Source organism: Taudactylus pleione, unplaced genomic scaffold (assembly GCF_031769625.1).
Source record: "Taudactylus pleione unplaced genomic scaffold, aTauple2 ptg000333l, whole genome shotgun sequence".
NCBI lineage: Eukaryota > Metazoa > Chordata > Amphibia > Anura > Myobatrachidae > Taudactylus > Taudactylus pleione.
Genome location: NW_028284734.1, coordinates 9647858 through 9675133, shown reverse-complemented (window position 1 = coordinate 9675133; position 27276 = coordinate 9647858). Strand labels below are relative to the sequence as shown.

The window sequence follows — 27276 nt, the reverse complement described above, 5'->3', positions numbered from 1 at the left end:
CGGAGCTGCCCAAGAAGTACTCACAGGCCGAATGTGCGTGAATGGGATCATGTACAGACTCGCCTATGGTTATATAGGCCTGCTTGATAGTGGTAGTAATCGAACGAGCAATAGACTGCTTAAAAGCTGGCCAGCCTTTTTTATGGATGTCATAAAGTACTAACAGGCTGTCTTACACAAGGCAGAAGTCCGATCCACATATATTCTGAGTGCTCGTACCACATCCAGAAACCGGAGAGGACTCTCTGGATCAGGTGGATGCAATACTGGAACCACAATCTCCTGATTTAGGTGAAATCTTGAAATCCCCATAGGAATAAAGGATGGCCGAGTGCGGAGAACCGCTCGGTCCTTATGAAAAATCAAAAGGAGAAAGCTAGCTGACAAAGCCACCAACTCCGAAACTCTGCGAGCTGAGGCGATTGCCAAAAGAAGAGCTACTTTCCAAGTTAACCACCTTAATTCCACCTTCTCAAGTGGCTCAAAAGGAGCCCGCTGAACAGTAGCCAAAAATAAATTAAGGTCCCAAGGCGGGACTGGTGAAACAAAAGGTGGCTGGACATGCAATACTGCTTGCATGAAAGTTCCGACGTCTGGTATGGACGCCAGATGTCTCTGAAAAAATATAGACAATGCCGACACCTGACCCCTCAAGGAAGATAGGCAAAGGCCTTTAAACAATCCACCTTGTAAAAAGAAAGCAAACATGGCAAGCAAAAAACTGGGAAGCAGAAACCTTCCCAGTTTCACACCATTGGATATAAGCTTTCCACACACTATAATAAATCACAGAAGTGGATGACTTACGAGCCTGTAACAGTCTGGATAACAGCTGAAGAAAATCCCTTGGAGCTCAAAAGACTGGTCTCAAGTGCTACGCCGTTAAAGCAAATTGAGGTAAATTGGGATGGAGGAATGGACCTTGTGACAGTAGATTTTCTTTTAGTGGAAATCTCCACGGTTGGTTGGCCATCATAGACAGAAGATCCGAGTGCCACGACCTCCATGGCCAGTCTGGCGCTATTTGAAGGACAAGGGCTTTTTCTTGCTTGATCCTCTTGATTACATGCGGGAGCATGGGAATTGGCTGAAAAAGACACCTGAAGTGGAAGACCACTTGGCTGTTAGGGCATCCACCAGAGTTGCTTTTGGGTCTCTGGACCGGCCCCGTAACCTCGGAAGCTTCCTGTTCAACCTGGAAGCCATGAGATCTATCTCTGGCAGACCCCATTCCTCCACAATCATGTTGAATATATCCTGATGCTGGGACCATTCCCCTCGGTGAACCCTGTGCCGACTGAGAAATTCGGCTTCCCAGTTCACCCCTGGGATAAAAATGGCCGCTATGGCTGGAACAAATTTCTCTGCCCACATCATAATATGGGTGGTCTCTGCCATAGCCAAAGGACTCCTGGTTCCTCCCTGTCTGTTGATATATGCCACCGCCGTGGCATTGTCCAAATGTATGTGTAAGGGTTTGTCTCTAAGAAGATCTTGTGCCTGAACCAGAACACGAAAGACTGCTCTCAGCTCTAGCTCATTGATTGACAACATCTTCTCTTCCAGAGACCAAACCCCCTGGAACTGGGACCCTAGAACTAATGCACCCCATCCCTGGAGACTGGCGTCTGTAGTTACTAGCGTCCATTTCCAGGGAGAGAATTGCCAATCTCTGGACAGGTGGCGAGTGCAAGGCCACCAATCCAGGGATTTGTGCACTTGAACAGCTGTCGCTCTAGACAGAGATCCCAACTCCTCCAGCGCTGAGGAATGAAATGCTGAAGGGGCCTGGAATGGAAGCGTGCAAACAGAACAGCTTTGAACGCGGCCACCATCTTCCCCAATAGCTGCATGCAGCGTAGCACGGACACCCTGTGTAGAGACAAAAGAATTTGCACCAGGGACCACCACAACTTGATCTTGTGCTCGGACAGACAGAGAAAAAAAAACCTGCTGAGACAGAATGTGGAACAGAAGGCCCAAAAAGACCAACTTCTGTGTTGGAACCAATTTGGATTTGGGTAGATTGAGAACCCAATCGTGAAGTTCCAGAGTTGTCATGACAACCTGCAAGTGATCCTTCAAGAGTTTCTCTGAAGATGCCTTTACAAGCAAGTCGCCTAAATAGGGAATTATCGTAATTCCCTAGCAATGCAGAAAAGCTACCATAGGTGCCATAATTTTTGTAAACACCCTTGGTGCGGAGGAAAGCCCAAAGGGCAGAGCCCGAAACTGAAAGTGCCAGGGGCCTACTGCAAACAGCAGCAGTTCGTGGTCTCGTTCCCAAACAGGTACATGGAGATACGCGTCCTTTTTATCAAAGGACGTGAGAAATTCTACTTTCATAGAGGCAATTACTGAAAGTAATGATGCCATCCTGAACCTTCTCACCCTTACATGCAGGTTGAGACTTTTTAAATTCAAAATGGTTGAAAAGAACCATATGGCTTTTCTTTTTTTTTTATACCAGAAACAGGTTTGAATATTAACCTAGCCCCTGATGATGTATCGGAACAGGGACCACTACCCCTGAATCTAAAAGGGAAAGAATTGCCCCCCCCCTTAATGCCCCACTTCTGAGCTGATCCAGAGGAAGAGGGGTTACAAAAAATAAACGATGTGGACAGGGTCTATCCAGATACAATATGCAACACCTCTGGAGAGGACTCCTCTGACCCAAAGGTCTGTGGTTGACCGAAACCAGGCCTCCCTGAAAGAGAGAAGACAGCCACCTATACCAATGGGCTGGAAATCCTCCTGACTAGAGTCATTGGAAGGATCTGTCACCCCTACGGGTGCCCAGGCGATGGGACCACATAGCCATACGCCCTCTGAACTGACCCGCTCTCTGACCACCTGTCGTACCTCTGGTGGGCAGAGGCCGGAACCTGCCAGAGCACCGAAAGGGCCGAAACCTACAAAACCTAGAGCGGGAAGTAAGAACTGGAAGAAACTGGCTTTTCTGCCAGTTGCCTGAGCAATAATTCGTTCCAGCTCTGGACCAAACAGATTGACCTTAAAAGGGAACTCCCTCCAAAATTTTCTTGGAATCGCTATATGCTTGAAAAGAACGTAACCACAACGTTCTTCTGGTCAAAACAGATAAGGTTGATATACCTGCCAGAAGAGAAATAGTGTCTAAAGACGCATGACTCACATAAATTGAAGTCCGTTTCAGGTTGTCCACCAGGGTAAGGATATCCGAAGAATCTGCACCTGACTGAGTAGCTTCTGCTAATTGCTCTGACCAGGCTTCTATGGCCTTGGTAGCCCAGGCCCTGGCCAAAATCGGATGCAGGGTAATACCTGTTAAAGAAAACAAGGATTTGAGCAGATGCTCACACTTACGGTCCGACGTAGCATCCTTCAGTGTGGCTGCAGTAGCCATTGGAAGAACCGTAGTCTTTGCTAAATGGGCATTCTGTGCATCCACTGCTGGAGGTATCTCCCATGGAGCAGTATCTTTCTCATCAAATGGATACGTAAACTAAATCCAGCTGAAAGCTTAACACGTTTATCTAGCTTAGCCCAGGATTCCCCCAGCACATCAGAAAAATGCATAAAAAAAGGAAAATTCAAAACATGTTTTTTCTTCTCTTAAATAACGCTGCAGAAGCCGCTTCATCATAAGGCTCCTCGTCTTCAATTTTCAAAGTCTTGCGAGTGGCCTGGATAAGCTTGGTAACACCAAAACTATCGGGAGAACGGTCTTCCCAATTAGAATGGTCTATCCATTGCTGATCTAATACCTCCCCATCCTCAGCAGAAAATCCTTTTTTCCAAATCCTCCCCTTCCCCCAAGAATTGCAGTGTCTGGGCAGGCTGTCGCTTATAAGCACTCGCACCAACCGAGCCCAAGACTGCCTCTAAAGAAGAACAGACCCTGGAAAGTCTATCCATCTTAATAGATATCTCTCTATTCACTGGGCTGCTAGCTAACTCAGGGGAAGGAAACTGAGATGGTGGAACCTGCTGCATAGGTATAGAGGCTGATGCACTAACATTAGCCTGGCCACGGACCTCTCGTAGCTCCCTAGCCAGATCTGCAATGGACTGAGCCATAACATTTGCCCATACCGGTAACAACTCCTATGACGGAACTTCCATAGATGAGCATAGCACGGGCGCCTCAACCTCACAGTCTGCACACAGGGCTTCCTGCATCCTACTCCCCGGAGGGAGCTTGGCAGCACATTTAAAACATAGGTGTGTTATTTCTCCTAATACACAAGTTTCAATTTGATACAGAGCAGGTAGTCTGTATGTAGCGATCTGCTTTATCCTCACCCATCACATTACAGAACACTTTCATAAGGAGTCATGTGACCTATGGATTCTAATGGTTGAGTCTGGGAACCTCTGACATACATCAATATATTCTATAAATAGCCACATGTTACAGTACAATAGAAACTGCTCCCTGTCAATCTTTCACCTTGCACTTCTACACGCCATAAGCAGTGAGATGCACCTATATGTGTGGTAGGTGACTTACAATAGTAGGAGAGACTTACCTGCACTACTCTTCCAGTATTACATTGTATGAATGATCAGGAGGGGTAGCATGAAATAACGCCAGGTATCTGCACGATTTTACACTCAGTAAAATATCCTCAGGGTAGCTGGCAGACAATGCAGCTATTTACACTGAAGAGGTTTAAACCATAAACCTAAAGCCCCCCGCCCCCCCCCAACTTTGATTAAGTCTGTAACAACATCTACTTGTAACCAGACATTGACTAATAACAAATACCAGCCCACCCCTACCCCCCAATTACTGACAGCTATATAATTCAGACGATATCAATACTTAATGCCCAATATGGTTTTGTTTCCAGCTTAGCCCTACTTGTTTGCATATATGAATATAAATGTTGTATTCCAGTGAACATGACAAAATCTAAAACAACTATAAATTATAAGTAAATAACAGTTTACCGTATTATTCTCTAATATCACTGCAAGAAACTTACAATCTGTCATTTAGTAAATTACTGTTTTCAATTACTTTGTTTTAGATAAGTAGTAAACGTTTGGAACTGTAAATAGTCCCGCATTCTTCTCTTCATTGCACTGGCATGCTGCTCAGTAACTTCTATTGGCCATGTAGTTTACAAGCTATAGATCTTGCTAGCAGTACCCTGGATGCCCTTTGTCATGATCCATTCATACTTCAAAAAGAGGAGTGTAAAAGTTACACTCCAAATTGTGCTAAAGTATACAGCCTACTGAGCCACAATCCCATTGTACCTGAGTTATGAAAGCCACAAAACTAGCCCATAGAAGGAGAACAATAGATTACTGCTCATGAGAGATCAGGTGTCAGGAAACAACAACTTGGGGCATAACCCACTAGCTATCACGGGAAGGATGGCTGACTTCACGGTTCTTCCAGTTTTGTTACTACAGCCACAGTTCTATGAAGACAGCATAGATCTGTAGTCTTGCATGCTGCTGCAGTTATTGTCATATTAATAATTGCATTTATGGGAAATATTTTGTTTTTATCTTTCTTATTGTTATTAAACAATCATTAACCTTTGTTTTTTTTTATTTATTTTTATTTGTTTAAATGGAGGGATTTTTTTTATTCTGGTGGACACATACAAACATTATTACTAAAGGTTCTGCTGCTTCTTAATCCTGTAGTGCAGACACATTTATACAAACTGTTTAATGACTTCCCATACCATAAACTCTAGAAATCTATTACATAAAACAGTTTTATTAAAAGGCTATGCAACATGGAAGCCACAGGGCCAAACAGTAAGATCTCTGGCTCTCGATGAATTGAACAACAGGATGTTGGTTCTTACTTGATAAATCTGTTTCTCTGATGCCACGGGGACACTACAGATACCATGGGGTGGGGCATAGTGGAGGAGGAGCCTGAGCTGCCTTAAAAGTGAATATTAGTGATCAGACTACTCCAACACTAGCTTCCCCCCCATGGCTGAGAGAAATAATTTTTTTAAATTACAATTCAATAGCAGCTAGGCCTTGTCAATAATTAATTTACTTGTAGTATAGTACAATCTAGGTTATACCTAGGAAAGGAAGAGAGGCGGCAGACGCGTCGTGTAAACTTAACTTTGTAGAGTAACTGTACTAAAAAATATTTTTTTTTTTTTCCAGTGTACTGTTATGGTTTACAGTGTAAACCACAATAATCATAAAAAAAAAGTAAATTATACAATGTATATATTGAACATTAATTCATTATGGTAGCAAATTTAAATGGAGGTGTTTTGACACTGAATGAACATAGGCACGTACAATTCAAAAGGACACAAACCATTAAATAACTTATATTCCATGCAAAAAACTTAGGGATTGCTCTTAGGTTTAAGAATTTCAGCAGACGTGGCAGGCAGCAGGCAATAAGACTTCATGCAATCCTCCCGTACTCATCTCCACCCCTTCTTAAAGTCATCTTTTGACATTGCAGCACAAACAACCTGTCCCGTACAAATACCCATAAGTGAATGTTGTTGGTGTTTGTTTCATGCTGTACGCAACAAGCACCCATGGATATAATATGCTTGCTGCTGGCACGCTGTGAACACATTGCACTAGGGTAACATTAAGGAATATGGGACATTATAACTGGTGTGGTTACTTTGAAGACTTATCAAGTCAGCACAGCTCTGCATAAATAATGGTAATTTCCCTTAAGACACATATGGCTACAAATGAGGTCCTTAGAACTATCACTTTGACACAATGCCAGCTATGTAGTCAGTCCTATGAGCCTGTTTTGCTTTCAGCTTCAAATGAGGTCACTGGTTCCATCGATCATTCACTCCTATGATCTTTACTAGGAATACAAGATATCATTGCTTATTCCTCCTTTGAAGTTGTAGGTACTCATGTTTTCTCCAACCAGCATGTTCCAACTATTCATTTGCTGTGATTTACCTTCAGCTCCAGGCTGTTTAAGAACTGAGCCGGGCACTAAGACAGTAGATGAAGAGTTATGTGTACCTGCGGACTGGGCCTGCACCATAGATGGGATGGTAGAACAGGATTTAGAGGGGACATTGGGATTTGGATTAGGAGCAGTTGGGCTCATCATCCTCTCAATAGCCTGTACTAAAGTAAGGGAAACAAAATAGAAAACATGACACTAGCTTGCAGCGGTCTAACAAGTAGTGTGTAGAGAAAGATTTGTCAAGTAGGAAGAGACCTTCATCCAAGAGGACAGACACATGAAGGGTTGAGGAAAGTACTCAGCACAGGACAGAAGTAGCACACAGAGGTAGGGAGTACTGAGGAAGCAGCACTCGCACTGACCGACTCCAAGTGAAAGTTGAATGACATATATAGAAATAGTGCAAGTGCTGTAACCCATAGAAACCAAGCACATTAAAGAAGGTGTCAACTTCTGGACAACCCCTTGTTAAAAACTAACATTTCCCATATGAAGATCTATCCCCTGGGGACCCTCCATTGCCTGGAGCAGAGGTAACTCCATAGAGCTCTACTATAAAACTATGAGCGACCGAGAATGCACTCGCGGCAACAAATATGACATCTGCTTGGTGCAAAGGGTCACAGCACAGCACTTTGCCCTATGTTAATAATTGCCGTCCATGTAACCAAAGCTCTACTGTTCTGCATATTAAACACATGCAAATTGTGTTACCCAGTTGCCCTCAGCATGTCATGCCTGTCGAAATGAAGATTCAACCATGTAAGGAAAGCGACACTCAGGGATTTCAATGATTCGACTGCAGTCTCAATGTTATCAACATCTTCAATGTTTTTTTTATTGATTTTTATAAACAATACAAACAAAAAATTAAACTGACATTGCTGAATTGTTGTATTATATTGACAGTTGTTAATTCACAATAAAGTTATATATTGTTTTTCAAAGGTAACATGGACGTGGCCTCTTATTTTGTTATATTTAAACATCAACATAAAATATATAGAAAGAGGGAAAAAGGAGGACCAGTCCTGATCAATTGCAGTTATCTCGATCTAGCAAGCCTCAAATACCTGTGCTTTTTAACTTTTTGAATCACAGTAAAACATTAGACATAGAAAAAATTATTATATCAGATATATAACAATTATCAGCAAGACTCATTAAACAGTTACTAATCACCGACAGACTATTAATTGGTATGACGGGTATGTGTCGATTCAAGCCACATAGACCATACTTTAAGGTATTTCTTTTCTGACTACCTGGCTATAAAGACATATTCTTCGTGTGAAACTACCTTGTCTACCAATGATAGCCTTGTGTTAATATTCGGGCCACTAGGTGCCATCCATTCCCTCGTTATGCACACTTTAGCAAGCATGCACATGTTGTTTACAAATATTTTAGGATATTTACCAATAGAATCATCCTCAGTGTTAGCCAGAACGCATGATACCGGAGTGAGGACATCTTGTGGTATACCTGTATCTGATATAATGCGACATAACCTGGCAGGTTGCGTATAACCTGGCAGGTGTCATATACACTCTATGAAGTATAAATAACTGTATCTGTTAAAATCGAGCAGATACTGTGGCAGTGCGCGGACTGGCCAAGGCTATTTGCCACGCCTCGTCAGTAATTGCACCAACATCATTGACCCAATTTTATATAATATGGGCTAGATCAGATGAGTGATGCCCATCCAATAATTTATTATATAAAATAGAGATCAGGTGGCGAGAACCTAAAGACGTCATCAGTATTTTAAGTGGTGAGTCACGGAGAAGTAGAGGGGCCGCTCTGAATTGAGCATTAAGTGCGTGCCTAAGTTGAAGGAATCTGTAAAAATGCTCCCCAGGGACTTTAAACTCATCTTGAATTTGCTGAAAAGATCTCAGATATCCCTCTCGATATAGCTGCCCAACAGATGTCACTCCCCATTTTCCCAACACTTCCCCAACTTGTAACTCAGAAAGCTCAGTAAATGTCCTTGAGTGAGCTAACGGAGTATCCGGATCTAATCCCTCCACCTTGAAAATCCGCGAGGTCAATCTCCAAATCATGACAGCTTGTTTAAACAGGGGAATTTTGACAACTATCAAACTATCGCTAAGGAGTAGTTGAACCAGAGACAAACCCATGCCGCTCCCAGCCAGAATGTAGTTTAGCATTGAATCTGCCTGTATTACTTGAAACCACTCCCATAAGTGTGCCAGTTGCGTGGCATAGTAGTATAATTTAAATGAGGGCAATGCCAGACCACCTGATTCTCTTCGTCTAGTCAATGTGTCAGTTTTAATTCGAACTCTCCCACCAGACCAAATTAAAGAGGAAAGCAGGCCATCAATCTGTTTAAATATTCGCTGTGGAATATATATTGGGGAGTGGTGTAGAACATACAATAGTTTGGGCTGTACGACCATTTTAACCATGATTACCCGGCCTGTCATAGTGAGTGGTAATTTGCCCCAAGCAGAGACTCGAGTTTTAATAAACTCTAGCTGGGGATTAATATTAAGGGCCAGATATCGTGAAGGATCCTTTGCAATCCAGATTCCAAGGTATTTAAAAGAATTTACCCAATTTAGCAAGAAGCGTTGCAGTAGAACAGTTGGGCCATGATCTACAAACGGGAGCACGAAGGATTTATCCCAATTCACACATAGACCGGAGTATCTACAGAATGTATCAATAGTACTTAAAACATACGGTATGGAAACCACATATTTTGAACTGAACAATAAAATCGTCTGCGTATAGCGCAATCTTATCTACTTTAGTTCCCACGGTAAGTCCTAATATATGAGGGCGGGCTCTAATTTTGCACGCCAAGGGTTAAATGGCAAGGGCAAACAAGATAGGAGACAGAGGACAGCCTTGCCTAGTACCACGGAACAGTGGAAACTGGGAGGAGACAAATCCATTTACCGCAACTCTTCCCACTCCACTGAATCAAACGCCTTAGCAGCGTCAAGGGACATTATAACAGATTTTGAGTCATCACTTTGGGGCATTTGCAAATGGGTGAACAGGCGTCTGAGATTAATGGCAGTTGATTTGCCAGGCATGAAGCCCGTTTGATCCGGGTGAATTAATTGTAGTATAACTTGGTTAATTCTAGTAGCTAGAATTTTTGCTATTATCTTTACATCAGTAGGTAGTAATGATATGGGCCTGTACGAATCTGTACGTGAGGCATCTTTACCAGGCTTGGGTAAAACAATTATAAGAGCTTCTGACATAGAGCAAGGGAGTTTGTTATATTCATATATTTGATTAAAAAGTTTAAGCAGGCAGGGCAAATAAAAGGCTTTATGTGTCTTATACAACTCAAGAGGGATGCCATCCACCCCTGGAGCTTTGCTGGTGGGAAAGGAGTTAATGGCTAACTCAATCTCCTCTATGGTTATGGGGGAATCTAAAAGATCACGGCCTTCTGGACTAAGTCTTGGAAGATCTATATCTGTAGAAAATAGAGAAGAGAAAAGGAGTTGTCTTGTTTGGGGCGCACAATACATAAATGATATAAATATTAAAAATTAACTTTTATTATTAGCAGAATAAAAATAATAAACAGGAGACAGCAAAATATTAAAACTTCCTATATACGTATACTGAATGTGGTTAAAACAATTCTCGTTCTGTGTTTCTTTCCCCTATAATCATAAATCAGTGTAAACTGTTAATCATAGATCTAATCAAAAAAAGTATCCACCTTTGGGTGTAGCTAAAGAAATCAGGATACTATGTTACTCATGATAGTAACAAAATTGAGGTTCTTTGTAGCTATCTATAATGTGTCAATTTCTATTGTGGCTTATTTAATAATCACGCTCGATTAGTTCATGACAGCATAATACTCCATACAGTCTCAATAAATGTATAATATGTCAATGGTGAGCACAATGTTGTCATTAAAATCTATAAGCGTGCCACTTATATAGTTTGTCAGTGTGTAACAATTGATTCCGTCTCAATCATAAATGGAGATACGGACCAGCTATAATTTGCTAGGTCCGTCCCCTGCTTCTAATAATTATGGAAACAAATAGGTAATATACAATTGGCGGGTCTGTCCCGTTTTACTGCGCATGCCTTTTTGTAATATGCATACTATAAATGTTACGATGCACAGTGATCAATTCACTGTGTACGCCGTCACTCCTATGTATGCACGGGAGATGAATACCCCAATGACGCTGAAACTGAATCCGTGTTGCGGATAATAAAGATATCCACTGTGTATATTTAATTCAGCGGGTGATGTCCGCTATTACCATAAATACAGAAGCACCAGCATAACAAACTGACATGACACATTAACACATGGATACAATTAACACATGGGGAGAGAAAACCACAGCGAGAAGAACGCCGACGTGCGTTTCGCTGGGTAAATGCTTTTTCAAGGCTTAACCCAATTGCCTCAATCTGTGCCTCTTTATTTCGTTCCTCCACCTATGTCGCTCAAAGCCGATCATGTGGTCGGGAGGATAAATTCATTATCTAACCGTTTGTGTGTTACCCTGCATTAATTGAAATACTCAATCAATCTATAGAGCCAATCTAAAGTCCGTTAGTCATAACATATAAAAATAAAATCTTCAAATAGCAAAAAATGTATCTGTCAGCAATAAATCGTAAAAAATGTTAACGTAGATGGGTAGGTGGTAATCGAAAATCAATTAATTATATTATATTAATATTGATTTAATAAATAAAATAAAAAATAAAACAAATCAAAATAAATAAATATAATAAGATAAAAGAAAAAGTGAAATATGTGTTAAGAATTAATACCAATCTTAAATTAGTGAAAATGAATATTACAAAAAACTACAATATTAATATAGTTAAAGTGCATGTAAGTGAGAAAAATTAAATGATTAAGTATAAGTGTAAGGTAATTGTCATATAAAGTGAGTGTAAAGTGAGAAAAGAAATTGTGAGTGCTGAAAAATATGATACTAGTGAAAAAAGTGAAAATCAAACTAAACCAACAAAATAAATTACAAAAAAATAGAAAATGGAATACCTACAAAAATATTAATGTAAAATATATATCAAATAAATTCAATCATATTGATATATAAGTAGACCATATTTAATAAATCATAAAAAGCTATCCCTTATGTACCTCTAAATTGAATAAATCAATACATATAGTGACTTCAAATATACATTATTAAATACTTGACTAATAAGAAGTCATAACTAATGTGAACAAGTGATATATTTCTATAACTATATTATATATACTACTAAATAGTTATATTTGTGCAAATTGTGAAAAATTAATAACTCATAACAACAAATATATAGTAAAATTCAAATAATTAAAAATATTAGACCACTCACTCATCATAAACGATTCATAACCTAAGAATAATTACAAAATTTGCTAACAACAACATTTATTCACCAGTTATGATAGACATAAGGCCGACTGACAGTTGTTATTCTCAAGAAAGACACTAAATTAACCCATTAATATTCAGGCATTGTTCATTAATATTATTTAAAATCCTATATTTAATCTAGAATAAAAATATTGCCTGAAATAAAGATTGGAGGTGACGTGATCTTATAAAAAAGCTGCGTAGCCATTTCCCTCATTCATCCCCTTAGGGGAGAGGCAGTCCATAAGGAATATCATCCTAGTTTCCCATTTGAGAAGTTCTTGATCTACATCACCTCCTCTAATACCTAGGTTGATTCGTTTCAAGGCATATGCTTTCAACCCTATTGGATTGCCATTATGATATTGGAGGAAATGTCTTGTCACTGAAGTTAAAGGTTTGAGTCTATTCTGGTCTTGTCTAGCATTCCGTATGGTACCAACATGTTCCAAAATTCGAACCTTAAGGGGCCTGATGGTTTTGCCTACATAGCCTTTGCCACATGGACATTCGAGATGGTAAATGACTGCTGTAGTCTTGCAGTCAATATAGTCTGTAATTTCCCATCTCTTTCCATGTTTATCCCCAAAATGGTATTTTTTAACTATGTACTGACATGATCTACACTGTCCACATTTAAAAACTGCTTTCTTTTTACATAACGATGGTTTAACAGTTGTCAGATGACTGTGTACTAGTTGGTCTCTCAAATTTCGTGATCTCCTTCAACTTTTTTGCACCCTAGCTGGTAATATTTTGGCTAGGTCATTATCCGTATGCAAAATCTGCCAATGTTTTTGGAGGATTTGATTAATCTCCTTCCAATTGTTATTGAAAGTTCCAACAAATCTGATTGATTCTTCGTTTTGTTCGTGAATTTTTGGAGTTAAAAGGGAGTCCCTAGGGTATTGTTCAATTTCTTTAACTGCTCTTTTAATCATGGTCTTACTATAACCCCTTCTTTCTAACCTCTCACGTGTTTCATTTTTCCTTACATTAAACACTTCTAATAGTGAGCATTTCCTTTTCACCCATAGTAATTCCCCTTTGGGTATCGCCTTGATAGTGGCAGGAAGATGGGCACTCGTACTGTGTAATACACTGTTAGTTGCAGTATTTTTCCTATAAATATCAGTACCTATCCTGCCATCCTCACCCACCCGTATAGTAAGATCGAGGAAATTTATCTCTCTTTGATTCATCTCCATGGATAGTTTCAAATTCATGTTGTTGGTATTCAAGATGTCTATGAATCTCTCACATAGCAGTCGTTCTCCATCCCACACTATTAGGATGTCATCTATGTACCGTAAATACAAAAGGATGTGATCAGGGTAAATTTCATGCGCTTCGCTGAAGACTGTCTCATGCTCCCACCCCCCCCAGGTAGAGGTTGGCATATGTAGGGGCACAGGCTGTGCCCATAGCCGTTCCTCTCACCTGGAGATAGTGGTGCTCATTGCAGATAAAATAATTTTTCTTCAAAACGAAGTCTAATAGTATCAATAGGAATTTGTTAAACTCACAATGTACTTCCATATCAAGGAAGTATTTGGATGCTCCTATTCCTTTTTCATGGTCTATACTGGTATATAGACTTTCGACATCGCAAGTCACTAACCATACTCCTGGTTGGACTACCAGATCTTGCAATCTTCGGAGGACATCCATTGTATCCCTAGTGTAGGGTGGTAATGTGAGGACATGTCTTCTAAGGTGCTGGTCAACAAAAATACTAGCTCTTTCTGTTAGGCTTTGGACCCCTGAGACAATCGGTCTGCCTGGAGGAACCTTGTCATTTTTATGTATCTTGGGTAGTAAGTAAAGGGTAGGTATTTTAGGGTTATTAACTTGCAGAAAATTTCCATCATTTTGATTATATTGATGAAGAAAATTTTTAGTAGGGTTGAATATTAATCGCTTGTTACATCCATCGTCATTAAGGTGTTTATTCAACTCTTCTATGTACATGTTTCTAGGCCATAATACTAAATTCCCCCCTTTGTCCGATGGCTTAATAATTGTATCTTGCCATTCCATCATTTCTTTTATGGCTTCTCTTTCTCCTCTGGTAGTATTATCATTAGAAAAGAAATGATGTTTAGATCTATGAAATAATTGATCTAAATCTCTAGATACAAGATCTTGATACACCTTGACCGCAGGACATATTTTGAAATCAGGGTAAAAGGTTGATTTTTTCTTTATTCTATTCCTATCATATGGTTCCACTCTATTAATTCGTGAGGGATCAGTTTCTTGTTCCAATTCTTCCAATATTGCTACATATGGATAATCCTCTGACGTTAAATGATTAGATGATGGTATATTATCTTCATTCTGATGTTTGTGATTGGCAAAAAACATTTTTAACACTATTTTTCTAGTAAATAAATTCAAATCCTTTTCACAATCAAACCTATCCATCCTCTGTTTTGGTGAGTAAGAGACCTTTCTGTAGTATATTAATTTGATCTTCTGTGAGGATCTTATCCGTAAGATTAATGATTTTAAGTGAGTCATCTCCTTTACCCTCTAGTAATGAGGGATTCACAATCATTTCCTGTTTTCTTTGTTCTCGTGGATCTTCCCTCCAGTCTCTCATATCTCTTTTTCTTACTCCTCCTCTTGCCCCTCCGAAATTATATTTTCCATTTCTGTACCATCTCTTCTTCTCCCCGCGGTTTAGCCTAAAAAAATCCCGTCTATATTGGATATGGGAATTGTCCCTACTCGTACCCTCCCCTTCTGAGGAATCAATATCCAATGTGGTATAGTTTAAAGTATTGGATGTTCTTTATTTCTATAGCTGGTATTCCACCTGTAGACTCTATTCTGTAGATAATAATTTTTGTCTCTATAGAATTTCCTCTGCTTTATTTCTATGACCTCTTGTTCAGATTCATCTACCTCTTATTTATATTTTTCATATACTTGTTGGAATTTGTCCAGAGACTCAAAATTCTTAAGTTTCTCTCCAAGGACAGTGATTTCTTGTGCGGTTTGGCTCAGGGTCAATTCATCGTGTTTAATTAATACTTTGATTAATTCTTTTGAACAGTTTGATAAAATATTCTCCCACTCCTTTTTTAGTTCATCATTAATTAAATCAAAGGATGGGAATAGTTTTATCCGTAGCCCTCTAGGGATCATGTCATTTCTGAGGTAATTGTCAAATGTTGTTTTATTCCACAGTGTTTTGTTTTATCATCAATTGTTTTAACACAAATAAGTTCTCTGACCAATTTTTATTAGTTTGGTTATGTCTCTCTGGATTAGTCCCAAAGATCATTTCCATATTATTTCTAAGTTTCTCTTGTCTATCCTCTAGATCCTTTCTAAGGCTAAATAGAGACATTGTAATAGATCCAGGCAATCGGGAAAATAGAAGAATACCTAATATTTATGCTAATATCTCGTATATTCCAAATCACAAATATTTTATAATCATATACTGTGCTAGTGAATGTTAGAAAGGTTGGTACCAACCACATACATGCTTACAAAAAACAATAATATCCACTGCACCAGTACTTATTTAATTCATAAATCTGGTATAAAACCAGATAAGGAACCCATAATTATCGACTCATATATATTGTTTGAATGTAGCTCATAAGTATTGTTCTACGGGGGTGCAACCCTTAAGACAGCTAACAACAATGTGTAGAAAATAGAGAAGAGAAAAGGAGTTGTCTTGTTTGGGGCACACAATACATAAATGATATAAATATTAAAAATTAACTTTTATTATTAGCAGAATAAAAATAATAAACAGGAGACAGCGAAATATTAAAACTTCCTATATACGTATACTGAATGTGGTTAAAACAATTCTCGTTCTGTGTTTCTTTCCCCTATAATCATAAATCAGTGTAAACTATTAATCATAGATCTAATCAAAAAAAGTATCCACCTGTGGGTGTAGCTAAAGAAATCAGGATACTATGTTACTCATGATAGTAACAGAATTGAGGTTCTTTGTAGCTATCTATAATGTGTCAATTTCTATTGTGGCTTGTTTAATAATCTTGCTCAATTAGTTCATGACAGCATAATACTCCATACAGTCTCAATAAATGTATAATATGTCAATGGTGAGCACAATGTTGTCATTAAAATCTATAAGCGTGCCACTTATATAGTTCGTCAGTGTGTAACAATTGATTCCGTCTCAATCATAAATGGAGATACGGACCAGCTATAATTTGCTAGGTCCGTCCCCTGCTTCTAATAATTATGGAAACAAATAGGTAATATAGAATTGGCGGGTCTGTCCCGTTTTACTGCGTATGCCTTTTTGTAATATGCATACTATATTAAATTAGTGAAAATGAATATTACAAAAAACTACAATATTAATATAGTTAAAGTGCATGTAAGTGACCCCCCCTAGACATTGACGTATGCATTGAGTGGTACGCCCAACCCACCCAAGTTTTCTTTAATGACAGTAGTCGTCCTCCAACTAAGTGTGTCTCCATTAGGCAAATAATATCCGCTGTATATTGTTTATTTTGTCTAATGACCAGAGAGCGCTTAATCTTGTCATTTAACCCTCAAACATTCCAAAATAAAAAATTAACATTTAGTGATGCCATCTTGAAATATTATAATATTTATAAATGGAGAGACCATTCATCCAATCCTCAGATAGTACAAATTTTGCGAAATATGAAGGATACAGAAACAAAATAGCACAAGAAATTCCCAACATTTTACCCCCTTCAACCACCCCCCACCCTGTATACCAGCCTGAACTACGGCATACCTCATCCCTAAACTAAACAAAACCCTCCCCCCCATCTTATTCCTTACACCTTGTAATAATCAACTAGGACTGTGCAATTATAACACTGTTCCACTACCTACACAATGTATCTAGAGCAAAAAATATAATGGCCCTAAGGCATAACACAAATGAGGTCCCCAGGTCTATAAATGCGCACCCGGGACTTAAAAAAAATTAAATTCTCCATTGGAAAATATTCTCTGTACCTTAACATACAAAAAAATTATAAAAATGTAAATTTGCATAGTACATGTTTTGGCAATACAAATTACATTTATCACATTCAAAATATTCGTATACATACGGACTTTAGATAGTTGTAATGATTCAAAAAGCACACCAACAGAAAGGAAGTATGCAAGATTCAGTCTTGGGCTAACGGGAGTCTCGCCGGCCTACGCCGGTCTAGCCACAGGGCCGCGTCTCGAGGGGATGCAAAGAATTTGGTTTCTATATCAGCAACCACCCTCAATTTAGATGGATAAATCATGGCATAAGGTATGTTGAGATCTCTCAGGCGCCTTTTTATAGTTGAGAACTGTGCCCTCTCTTTCTGAATCTCTATGGCAAAATCTGGAAACACAGAAATCTGAGTCCCATTCCAATCACAGGGCTATTCGTACGGGCCAAGCGAAGGACAGCATCCCGATCTCTGTAGTGAAGGAGCTTCGCAATGAGCGTGCGAGGCGGGGCCCCCGGTGGCAGAGGCCTAAAGGGGATACGATGGGCTCTCTCCACTGAAAAGTACGGTGAAAAGGAGTCTTTACCGAAAGTGTCGGTCAGCCATTTTTCAATAATAAATTGATCTGGACTATTGCCCTCTTCCTTTTCTGGCAGACCCACCAACCTCACATTATTTCTTCTCAGCCGCCCTTCCATGTCTGACAGTTTTTTCTGGACCGCTAGCATCTGCGTGTCCAAGGATCCAACTCTGACACCTAAAGGTGTTATTTGATCTTCTAGAGTGGACGTGCGGGTTTCGAGCTCGCCCACACGTTCTCTGACACATTGCAAATCATGATGTATCAACGATTGGTAAAGTCCAATCGGACCTATTTTATCAGAGAGAGTCTAGTTTCACATGCCATAACTGCATCAATAACCCTCTGCAGCACAATATCCGAGGGAGTATCTGAAGTTGAGGCCGCCGACTCAGCGGGCGAAACAGGAGGGAATTCACTCCCATGATCAGCAGCTTTAGATTGAGTGCCAGAGCCTCTAGCATATTGTACCAATTTTGCAGCCGCAGCTGAGTGATGTTGGTGTTTCACCATGTTTATATGCAGATAATACAGTCCGCACAATTATGCGCTTATGCACAAATAAAGCAACGAATATTTGAGGTGAGCTATAGAAAACACATACAGGGCTGTTTGTAAGAAAAAAAATCTCTTGTAGCAGCAAGTGCTGAGGTATGTTAATCTGATTAGACTTGATATCCCTCTCTTTGCAGGTCAGTATAGGATACCCAGGTTTCATAGATATCATCAGCAGGACTCAGGGGAGATGAAAACACAGTATTGAGCTCCTCCAGGATATTCAGTAGACACCCCTGCCACCACAGAGCATTTCAGGGAAGACCCCTCTGCTAAGGAAAGGTGGCGTCGGCCCATCACGTGACCGGGCTAGCAGTCTGCACTACGGTGGTGTCTCTGCACCTCCCCTCAGCCCCGCTTCCAGCAGAGTCCACGGATGGTCCTACCTCTTAAGCGTGTGTATAGAGCGCAGCTCAGTGCGCTGTGTCCGGTGAAATCCGACAGCGACGTCGCCGGCGTGTCCCGCGGCTGGCGTGTCACACGGCCAGTCTCCGCAGCAGGCCCCAGAGAAGAAGGCAGCACCGGTAGCGCGGCTCAGCCGTCAGCCCGGCGGATCACTGCACCTTCCAACACCAGCCGGTTAGGATTTGGGTCCTGGGGTAGAGCAGGATATGTAAGGCGGATAGATGAGACCTGGAGAGCACTTCACCCTACGTGCTACTCCATGCGCTTCTAGGCCACGCCCCAACACCTTCAATGTTAATAGGACATTGAAATCCCTGAGCGCCGCTTTCCTTTCATGGTTTTATATATAATAAAGTGCTGACACCTTATGTATGACATAAGGTATATTGCACAGAACATATTAAGCACAAGATGTTACATTGTGAGGCTTGGTGGTTAAAGAAGGCTTTGAGCTGGAGAAGGTAAGAAAGAATGAATTGGAATATATTAGACCATCACATCCCAAGAGGTGCTAAACCACAAAGTTTCCCAGTGTGTGAGTGCCAATAATTATGCATGCACTATAGAAGGAAGTAGAGCGTGCGGCTTACCTTTAGTAATGTAATCATAGCAAACCACACACACTCGCGCTTCTTTATCCATGTAATGCAGCTTACACTTCTGACTGCAACATACAGCACAGAAAACCTAAACAACAAAAACTAGTAAATGAGGTTGTAGATGACAGACTACACCTGTCTGATTAATAAACTACTTATGATTTACACAAAACCAGTTTTGGAGAATGACCAAAGTAGAACTACACCCAAGTAATCAGGCTTAATTGACTCTATGAACAATTCACCCTAATTGCTTTCTTCTCGATGTACATACTTGCAATTAAATATGCAGCAGGAAGCGGGAACAGAACGGACAACTATAATCCGGATGAGGAATGAAATACATTGGTACGTCTGTGGTTGTTCTCACCATTCTGTCTAGGCTCAGACATGTGATGTACTTCTTGGAAAGCTCCAAATGCATTATCTCACGTTTGTACATTGGTTTATATTTCATCCAACTGCCTAGGCAAGTGGATGAACACACAGATACTATAGATAAAAACATGATATATGATAAAAACACAAGTGTACACTTTGGGGCAGATTCAACCTTGCAAGCAGAAATAAGCATCAACTACTGCTTGGGGGCTGCTTGCAGGACTCTGCCCCTTAAGCTACATACACACTGGTGCGATGTTGGGCTAATTTGCCGTTTCATAATGATAAATCGCCTACAGCCATGGCCAAAAGTTTTGAGAATGACACAAGTATTGGTTTTCACAAAGTCTGTTGCTTCAGTTTTTATGATGGCAATTTGCACATACTCCAGAATGTCATGAAGAGTAACAGGGATTGGACTGCTGAGGACTGGGGTAAAGTTATTTTTTCTGATGAATCCCCTTACAGATTGTTTGGGGCATGTGGAAAAACACTTGTCTGTAGAAGGAAAGGTGAGCGCTACCATCAGTCCTGTGTCATGCCAACAGTAAAGCATCCTGAGACCATTCATGTGTGGGGTTGCTTCTCTGCCAAGGGAATGGGCTCACTCACAATTTTGCCTAAGAACACAGCCATGAATAATAAATGGTTCCAAGAGCAACTTCTCCCAACCATCCAAGAACAGTTTGGTGACAAACAATGCCTTTTCCATCCAAAGTGATAACCAAGTGGCTTGGGGAACAAAACATCTACATTTTGGGTCCATGGCCAGGAAACTCCCCAGACCTTAATCTCATTGAGAACTTGTGGTCAATCCTCACGGGGCAGGTGGACAAACAAAAACCCTCAAATTCTGACAAACTAAGCATTGACTAGGCAAGAATGGGCGGCCATCAGTCAGTATGTGGCCCAGAAGTTGATTGATAGCATGCCAGGGTGAGTTGCAGAGGTCTTGAAAAAGAAGGGTCAACACTGCAAATATTGACTCTTTGCAAAACTTTATGTTATTGTCAATAAAAGCCTGACACTTCTGAAATGCTTGTAATTTTACTTCAGTATACCATAGTCACATCTGACAAAAAGGTCTAAGAAAACTGAAGCAGCAATCTTTGTGAAAAATAATACTTGTGTCATTCTGAAAACTTTTGGCCATGGCTGTACATCGCTCAGTGTGTACGGACAATTGCACCCTCCCATGGTCGCTAGGTTTGATGTGTTGCACGACCTGTAGTAAGTCAATGAAGGATGGAACAGTGATCATTCCAGTGATTACGGGCAATCCCCATTGAAGGGCATTCGTTCCGATGTCGGTACGAATGTCCATCGCCCAAGTGTGTACCCAGCTTTAATCTGACATTACTACATGTGGAAATCTTTATACCACTGGCTGTGATAATCAGTAAACAGCACTAACTTGGCTGTTAAATACCTTCACAGGTTGCACCAACTCCTTGCTATAGTATTACATTAAGTTTCCCAGTTACCTGGTTTATGGGATCAGTCAGAGAAAAAAGTATTACAGGTAAATTTGAATTAACCCATGAGAAACATGTTGTAAGAGTCCTTTAAATGAGAACTGCATCTTTCACTTTTTATTTATTTTAGGGTTTATTTTTACAAATGTTTTTTAATTGTCTGTTATTTTAGGTTGTTGATGCTACATATTGGTTCAGAAATGTTTTACTTTTACATACATTATAAATTATTACTAGAAAGTTATTTATTGGCAAACATTACTAATTTTTATGAGACTGAAAAGATTAACACTCTCTACCTGTTATAACCTGTTTGCATTATAACCATATACTGGGAGTGAAGGATTAAACACCCCAGTTACTGTATAAAGTGACACTATATTCGAAATAAAATATTATTTTACTATTGGATGATCTCCCTATTATTTGATATCTCATGAACATGAGTAATTAGTGGATTTCCTATTATTCAAAATCGTTTATTAGAAATACACTTAAATTAGAGCCCCCAATTATTTAGGGTTAGCACATTTTTGTTCTTTTGGGTATATCATACATCTGTCATATAATTCTTTGGGGGTCCCTAGTCTAGTGCTGGAGATAAACATATCTTCTAGATATCTAATTACCAAGATGGCTGTTTTCAATAGTAAGTATGTTGCCCTTAATCAATAAAACTTTCTACAGAAATGTTAGTAGTTTCAAATTACATTGTGTTCGTCCAATAACCCAGCATAAAGGAACAATCTGTCCAACTTACTTTTCCACAAGCTCTACAATGGTGTCTCCGCTTAGTAAAAGTGAACCGAATGCTGCAGTTCATGCAGTTAGAAGCTTCAGAGTCAGGGATCCAGGCTGGTTGTCTCTGGCCCAGAACAGGGTTTTCAACGGCCTCATTCTCTGGTCTTCCTGGGGTCTCGTTCATGCTTAGCTCCGGACTCTCATCAGAATCTATATTCAATGGTTTTGGTAAAAAACTTCTGTGATAAGGAGTCGGTGGTGTTTCACCATGTGAAGGCAAGTTGTTGGGACTGGATCCTTTAGTCGCTTGTTCATCCAGATTTTTCTCTAGGCCCTTATTATTTAGTTTTTCTGGTTGGTTAAGAGCCAGAGACTTTGGCGGCTGGTGAAACAACTGTTTAGGCCTAGCACCTCCAATATGTGAAACCATATTAGCACCTGGAAGATTTTCTTGAGCTAAATTTGAGGAAGCCACTTTAGCCTGGGAAACATCCGTGCTGCAGGCAACGCTGACCTCTCCTTTGTCTTGATCTATCTTCTGAGACTGCAACCTGTCACTGGGAGCATCAGTGCTAGCTCCACCTGAATCAGCTTCACTTAAATCAGAAGCTGGGAGGCTTCCCAAAGCATTTTCATTATTTAAAGGTATGCCTTCCTCACTGAGAAAAGCATCAAGTTCAGAGTCACTAATGTATGAGTCACCTAACAGGTCATTATGGTCAGTAAGTAAATTGTGACTTATGAAGTCACATAGCACAGCATCATCTAATTTACTGCTACAAATCTTGTCAAACACTGGTATAGATGAAACAACTTGGATTTTTTCAGCAGTAGGCAATTCAGTCAGAGGTTTTTGATGAAAATCTTTGTCCGCTAAATTAATTTCACTGGCTATGGCATTCTTTATGGCTACAGGTAATAGGGACACAGGCTGTAAAGACTCATTTTCAGCACTTGTAACTTCATCTAGTGAAACAGTCACTGGCGTATCTTCTATAGTCTCTGGACTTGCAGCATGGTTATATAGCACCATACTACGATCTTTATCTAGCAGATCACTACAGCCTTCCATGTTTGAATTAGCTAAAGTATTGCTGCATGGAGAGTCTTTAGGAGTTTGTCCACTGTCGGAGGATGAAATTGACACACTAGACATTTCATCACTGCCCTCTGAAGTAATCATACTTGCAACGTTAGGTTTCTCCAAAGATAGACATTCATTAGGACTATCTAAATCACTGGAAGCTCCACATTTAATTCCCAAGTCTGCATGTTGCTTAACGACAATTGTGGCTTGTGAACTTGCTGCTGGCATCATTGACTTGTGCTCACAATTTAACGTATGCTCTGCTTCCATTGCATGCTCGTGTGACACCAGGTCTGTGTGATCTTCAGTTAATGCCTCATAGGACAGATCATCACTTACATATCCATCAGTGCTTGAGCTACTTGTACTACTTATAGAGTCACTACTGGAAACAAAGTCGGATGTTTCTCTTGCATCGTCCAAGTCAGTGGCAAGTTCTGAGTCAACATGAATGTCTGGACTTCTCGCTTCAGGACTTCGATCAAGTGTGTTAGATGCACTCATTGCTGGCCAGCTGGAACTTATCGGAGCACTATCCCCACAATTTACTTTCTCATTTTGTGATGAAGTAGCAGGACCTGAAGGCGGAACTGTAAAGAAACCTTGTTCAGAAAGCAGCTCAAGGTCAGGGACAACACTTCCACCAGAGTGAAGAGCATTGGGACTTGCAGAATGGAGTAAACTGCCTGTGTCACTGATAAGGTCACATATAGGTACACTACTTCTCCCGGTACTGGATTCATCTTCATTGGACGTTCCTCCATCCACACAAGATAAAAGATCGGGGCCAGTCAAATTTTTTTCAATTTGCGGGATGGGGCTTCTAGTTTTAAACTCGGCTTCATTTTCTGCAGGCCATACGGAGGATAAAGATGGCTGAGGGTTGCTCCCGCACAACTGCTTCCCAGCTGGTGGGAAATCTGGCTGCAGGTAGTAGTCACATGAGGAATGAGCCTGTTGGCTTGAGGTAAAGGGGCCTTCACATGGCTGGTAGTTTTCCAGCTCATCTGTGCAAATAAAATTCATAAAGAAAATATTTAAACACTTTAACTCTCCAAACCGTTTCACCAAATCTATATATGCATAAAAGAGAACACATTAAGGGTTACTAGTCTCTTCAAATATTGACACATCTGCTATGTGCAATGGTGCCCACTAAAGATTTTTTTCTCACACGTCAGTATTATATCTTACAATTATCATTACTTGCCTGGCTCATGGAAAATGGTTATTTAACAGAATGTTCAAAAATATGATCATCCAAGTTTTAAGACTTGCATCACCCAGAAGCAAATTAATAGGGGGGAAACCGTCATTACATTTCCCATCCATTAGACAAGGAACAACATCTGACAGTGACAGCCTGGATCCTGAGCGGACACCGCTAACAGTTAACAGAACAGAATCAACAACATTCATTTTAATATTTATATATTTTTATTGCGCAAAATCCAAGTTGTTTTAACGATTTAAAACATTTTTAATATATGTACGAGGGCTGATTGAAAAGTAATGAGACTGCCTCGGTTTTTCTGTCCCATAGGTAGACATGACAACGCTATGCTGGTCGTGAAGCTCATACATCGATCTGTCTGAACCTGCGGTTAGACTGCCGTAGTAGTCTTTGTTTGGTCACAGCGAGTGAAAGATAGTCTTCCTCATTTCGTCATGGCTGATGAGGAAGACGTGTCTGAGATTACGTCAGAGATGTGTGATAGCATTTTGTGCTAAACTTGGAAAAAGAGGAAATAAAACTCATGAAATGTTACGGCAAGCATACGGTGGAGAAACAATTGGCCATGCTGCAGTATTAGGGTGGTAAAAGCATTTCAAAGAGGGTAATACATGAATGACTGACGAAGCTCGTTCTGTGAGCATCCACCGCGGTTACAGAGGTCATCATTGCCAAAGCTGCGGATATGTTGCAAAATGACATTAACTCTCGACTTCACTTGGCATCTCATTCGAACAGGTTCAGCATATTGTGACAAAGGAACTGAAAATGCATCGTGTGTGTGCCAGGTGTGCACCCAGAAATCTCACAGAAAAGCAGATGCGACGATGAGTTGAATCGTGCAAGAAATCCATTCGACTATCGGAGAGGATACCCGATTTCCTGACATCGATTTTGACGTGTGATGATTCGTCATCATGATCCGCAAAACAAACAGTCCAGTGTATGGAAACATTTCAGGTTTTTCCAATCTTAACACAAATTTCAATCTCATATCTTTGCCGTAATCTCACAGACACGTCTTCCTCATCCGCCATGACGAAACGTACAAAGATCTTCCACTTGGTAACCAAACAAAAAACAAACTACGGAGGTCCAAGCGCAGGTTCAGACACCGATGTATGAGCTTCTCAATAACCAGCATAGCCTTGCCACATCTACCTATGGGACAGAAAAAAATGGGATTTGGTACTTACGGTAAATCTTTTTCTTGGATTCCACAGGGGAAACTGGAAACTATGACAGTGGGGTATAGAGGCGTGGTTAGTTGGAGCTGGCACTTTAAATAATTTAGATGTGTGAAGCTCCTCCCCCTCTATGCCCCACCAGTCCTCAGTTTAGAAAAATGAAGACCGAGACGAGATGGAGAATAACAGGAGTAAAGAGAAGAGAAGATCACACAACAAACAGAACTAAACAAACATATGGAACCAACCGAACAGGCAGGTGAAGAGCGCTGAGGTGGGCGTCCAGTGTTCCCTGTGGAATCAGAGAAAAGGATTTACCGGTAAGTACCAAAATCCCATTTTCTCTTTCATCCACTAGGGAACACTGGAAGCTATGAAACTGGAGACATCCCAAAGTTTTCCCACATGGGCAGGAGCACTCCGAGGAACCTGCAGAACAAAGTGGTCAATCGTGAAGCTGAAAACGTGTCAAACCCATACATCACAAAAGGTATGTATCGAGGACCAAGTAGCCGCACGGCCAAGATGCATGGTGGAGGCACCCCAACATGCCGTCCATGACATACCCACAGAGCATGTGGAATGTGCTGAAACAGACGGAGGAGGTGGCCCATTGCTGCTGACAGAAGCCTGACGTATAGCCAGTCGAATACACATCGCCAATGTGTGTTTGGACGCTGGCCAACCCCTCCGAATAGCATCATACAGAACAAAAAACGGATCAGTCTTACGGAAAGACGCTGTATGAGCCACATAGACACAGAGTGCTCTAACAATATCCAGAGTGGAGAATACTCCAGAGACCTCAACCGAGGAAGGTACCAAAACAGGCTGATCTATGTGCAAAGACGACACAACCTTAGGCAGGAATGCGGCATGCATCCTGAGCTCCGCCCTATCATCATGAAAGAGAAGGTATGGGGGTTTACAAGACAGGGCCCCACAACTCCAAAACCCGATGGGCCGAAGCCAATGCCAGAAGGAGAACAGTCTGCCAAGACAAATACTTTATAGTTACCCGAGCAAGCGGTTCAAACATGGAAGACCGAAGGAAAGTATTATACCAAATTTAAGTCCCAGGGAGCTGTAGGTGTTACAAAAGGTGGCTACACTCTTAACACTCCCCGAAGAAAAAATCCGCACCTCAGGTATGAGGGCCAATTTGTGTTGAATGAAAATAGAGAGGGCAGATATCTGCACATTATAGGACCCTAAATGGAGACCTACATAAGACCGCCAAATGCGGTAGTAGTGCGCAGCCCTAACCAGTTTGCTGGCGTGAAGCATAGTGGGAGAACAGATTCTTGGATGTCCTTGCATCTCAAGATAACAGCCTTAACAGCCGCCTCGTTAACGCAGCGGCACTAAGTTGGAGTGAACGAAAAAGGACCCTGTTGCAGAGGTCTGGACGAAGTAGTAGGAGCCACGGGACGTCTGCTAAGAGGAAGTAGTGGAAATGGAGGAAATAGGTACACCATGTTGTAGGTCCATGGAACTGTGAGCACGTCCACTGTCTCAGCAGCTGGATCTTAAGGTCTAGACATGTATCTTGGTAGCTGATGTTTAATCAAGATGCCATGAGGTCCACTTGAGGTCGACCCCAACAACGGACCAAGGCTTAAGCTGGATGAAGAATACATACTCCGGGGTGGAGATCCTGGCGACTGAGATAATCTGCTTCCCAATTGTCCACTCCCGGGATGAATACAGACGACAGGAGCAC

The 27276-nt window shown here is 40.7% G+C and overlaps 1 protein-coding gene across 2 annotated transcripts in view; it reads right to left on the bottom strand.

Annotated features, from left to right (window-relative positions):
• The window catches only part of ZFYVE16 (zinc finger FYVE-type containing 16), a 117148-nt gene that overhangs the window by 50682 nt on the left and 39190 nt on the right, over window positions 1–27276 (bottom strand). Inside the window, exons 3-5 of one of the 2 annotated variants that reach the window (XM_088443781.1) lie at window positions 22065–24139; window positions 19440–19536; window positions 6985–7092 (exon numbers count right to left, since the gene is read on the bottom strand). In XM_088443781.1, the coding sequence (XP_088299907.1) occupies window positions 6985–7092; window positions 19440–19536; window positions 22065–24139 (2280 nt within the window). The remainder of the gene's footprint in view (window positions 1–6984; window positions 7093–19439; window positions 19537–22064; window positions 24140–27276) is intronic. The other variant, XM_088443782.1, reaches the window with a different exon arrangement.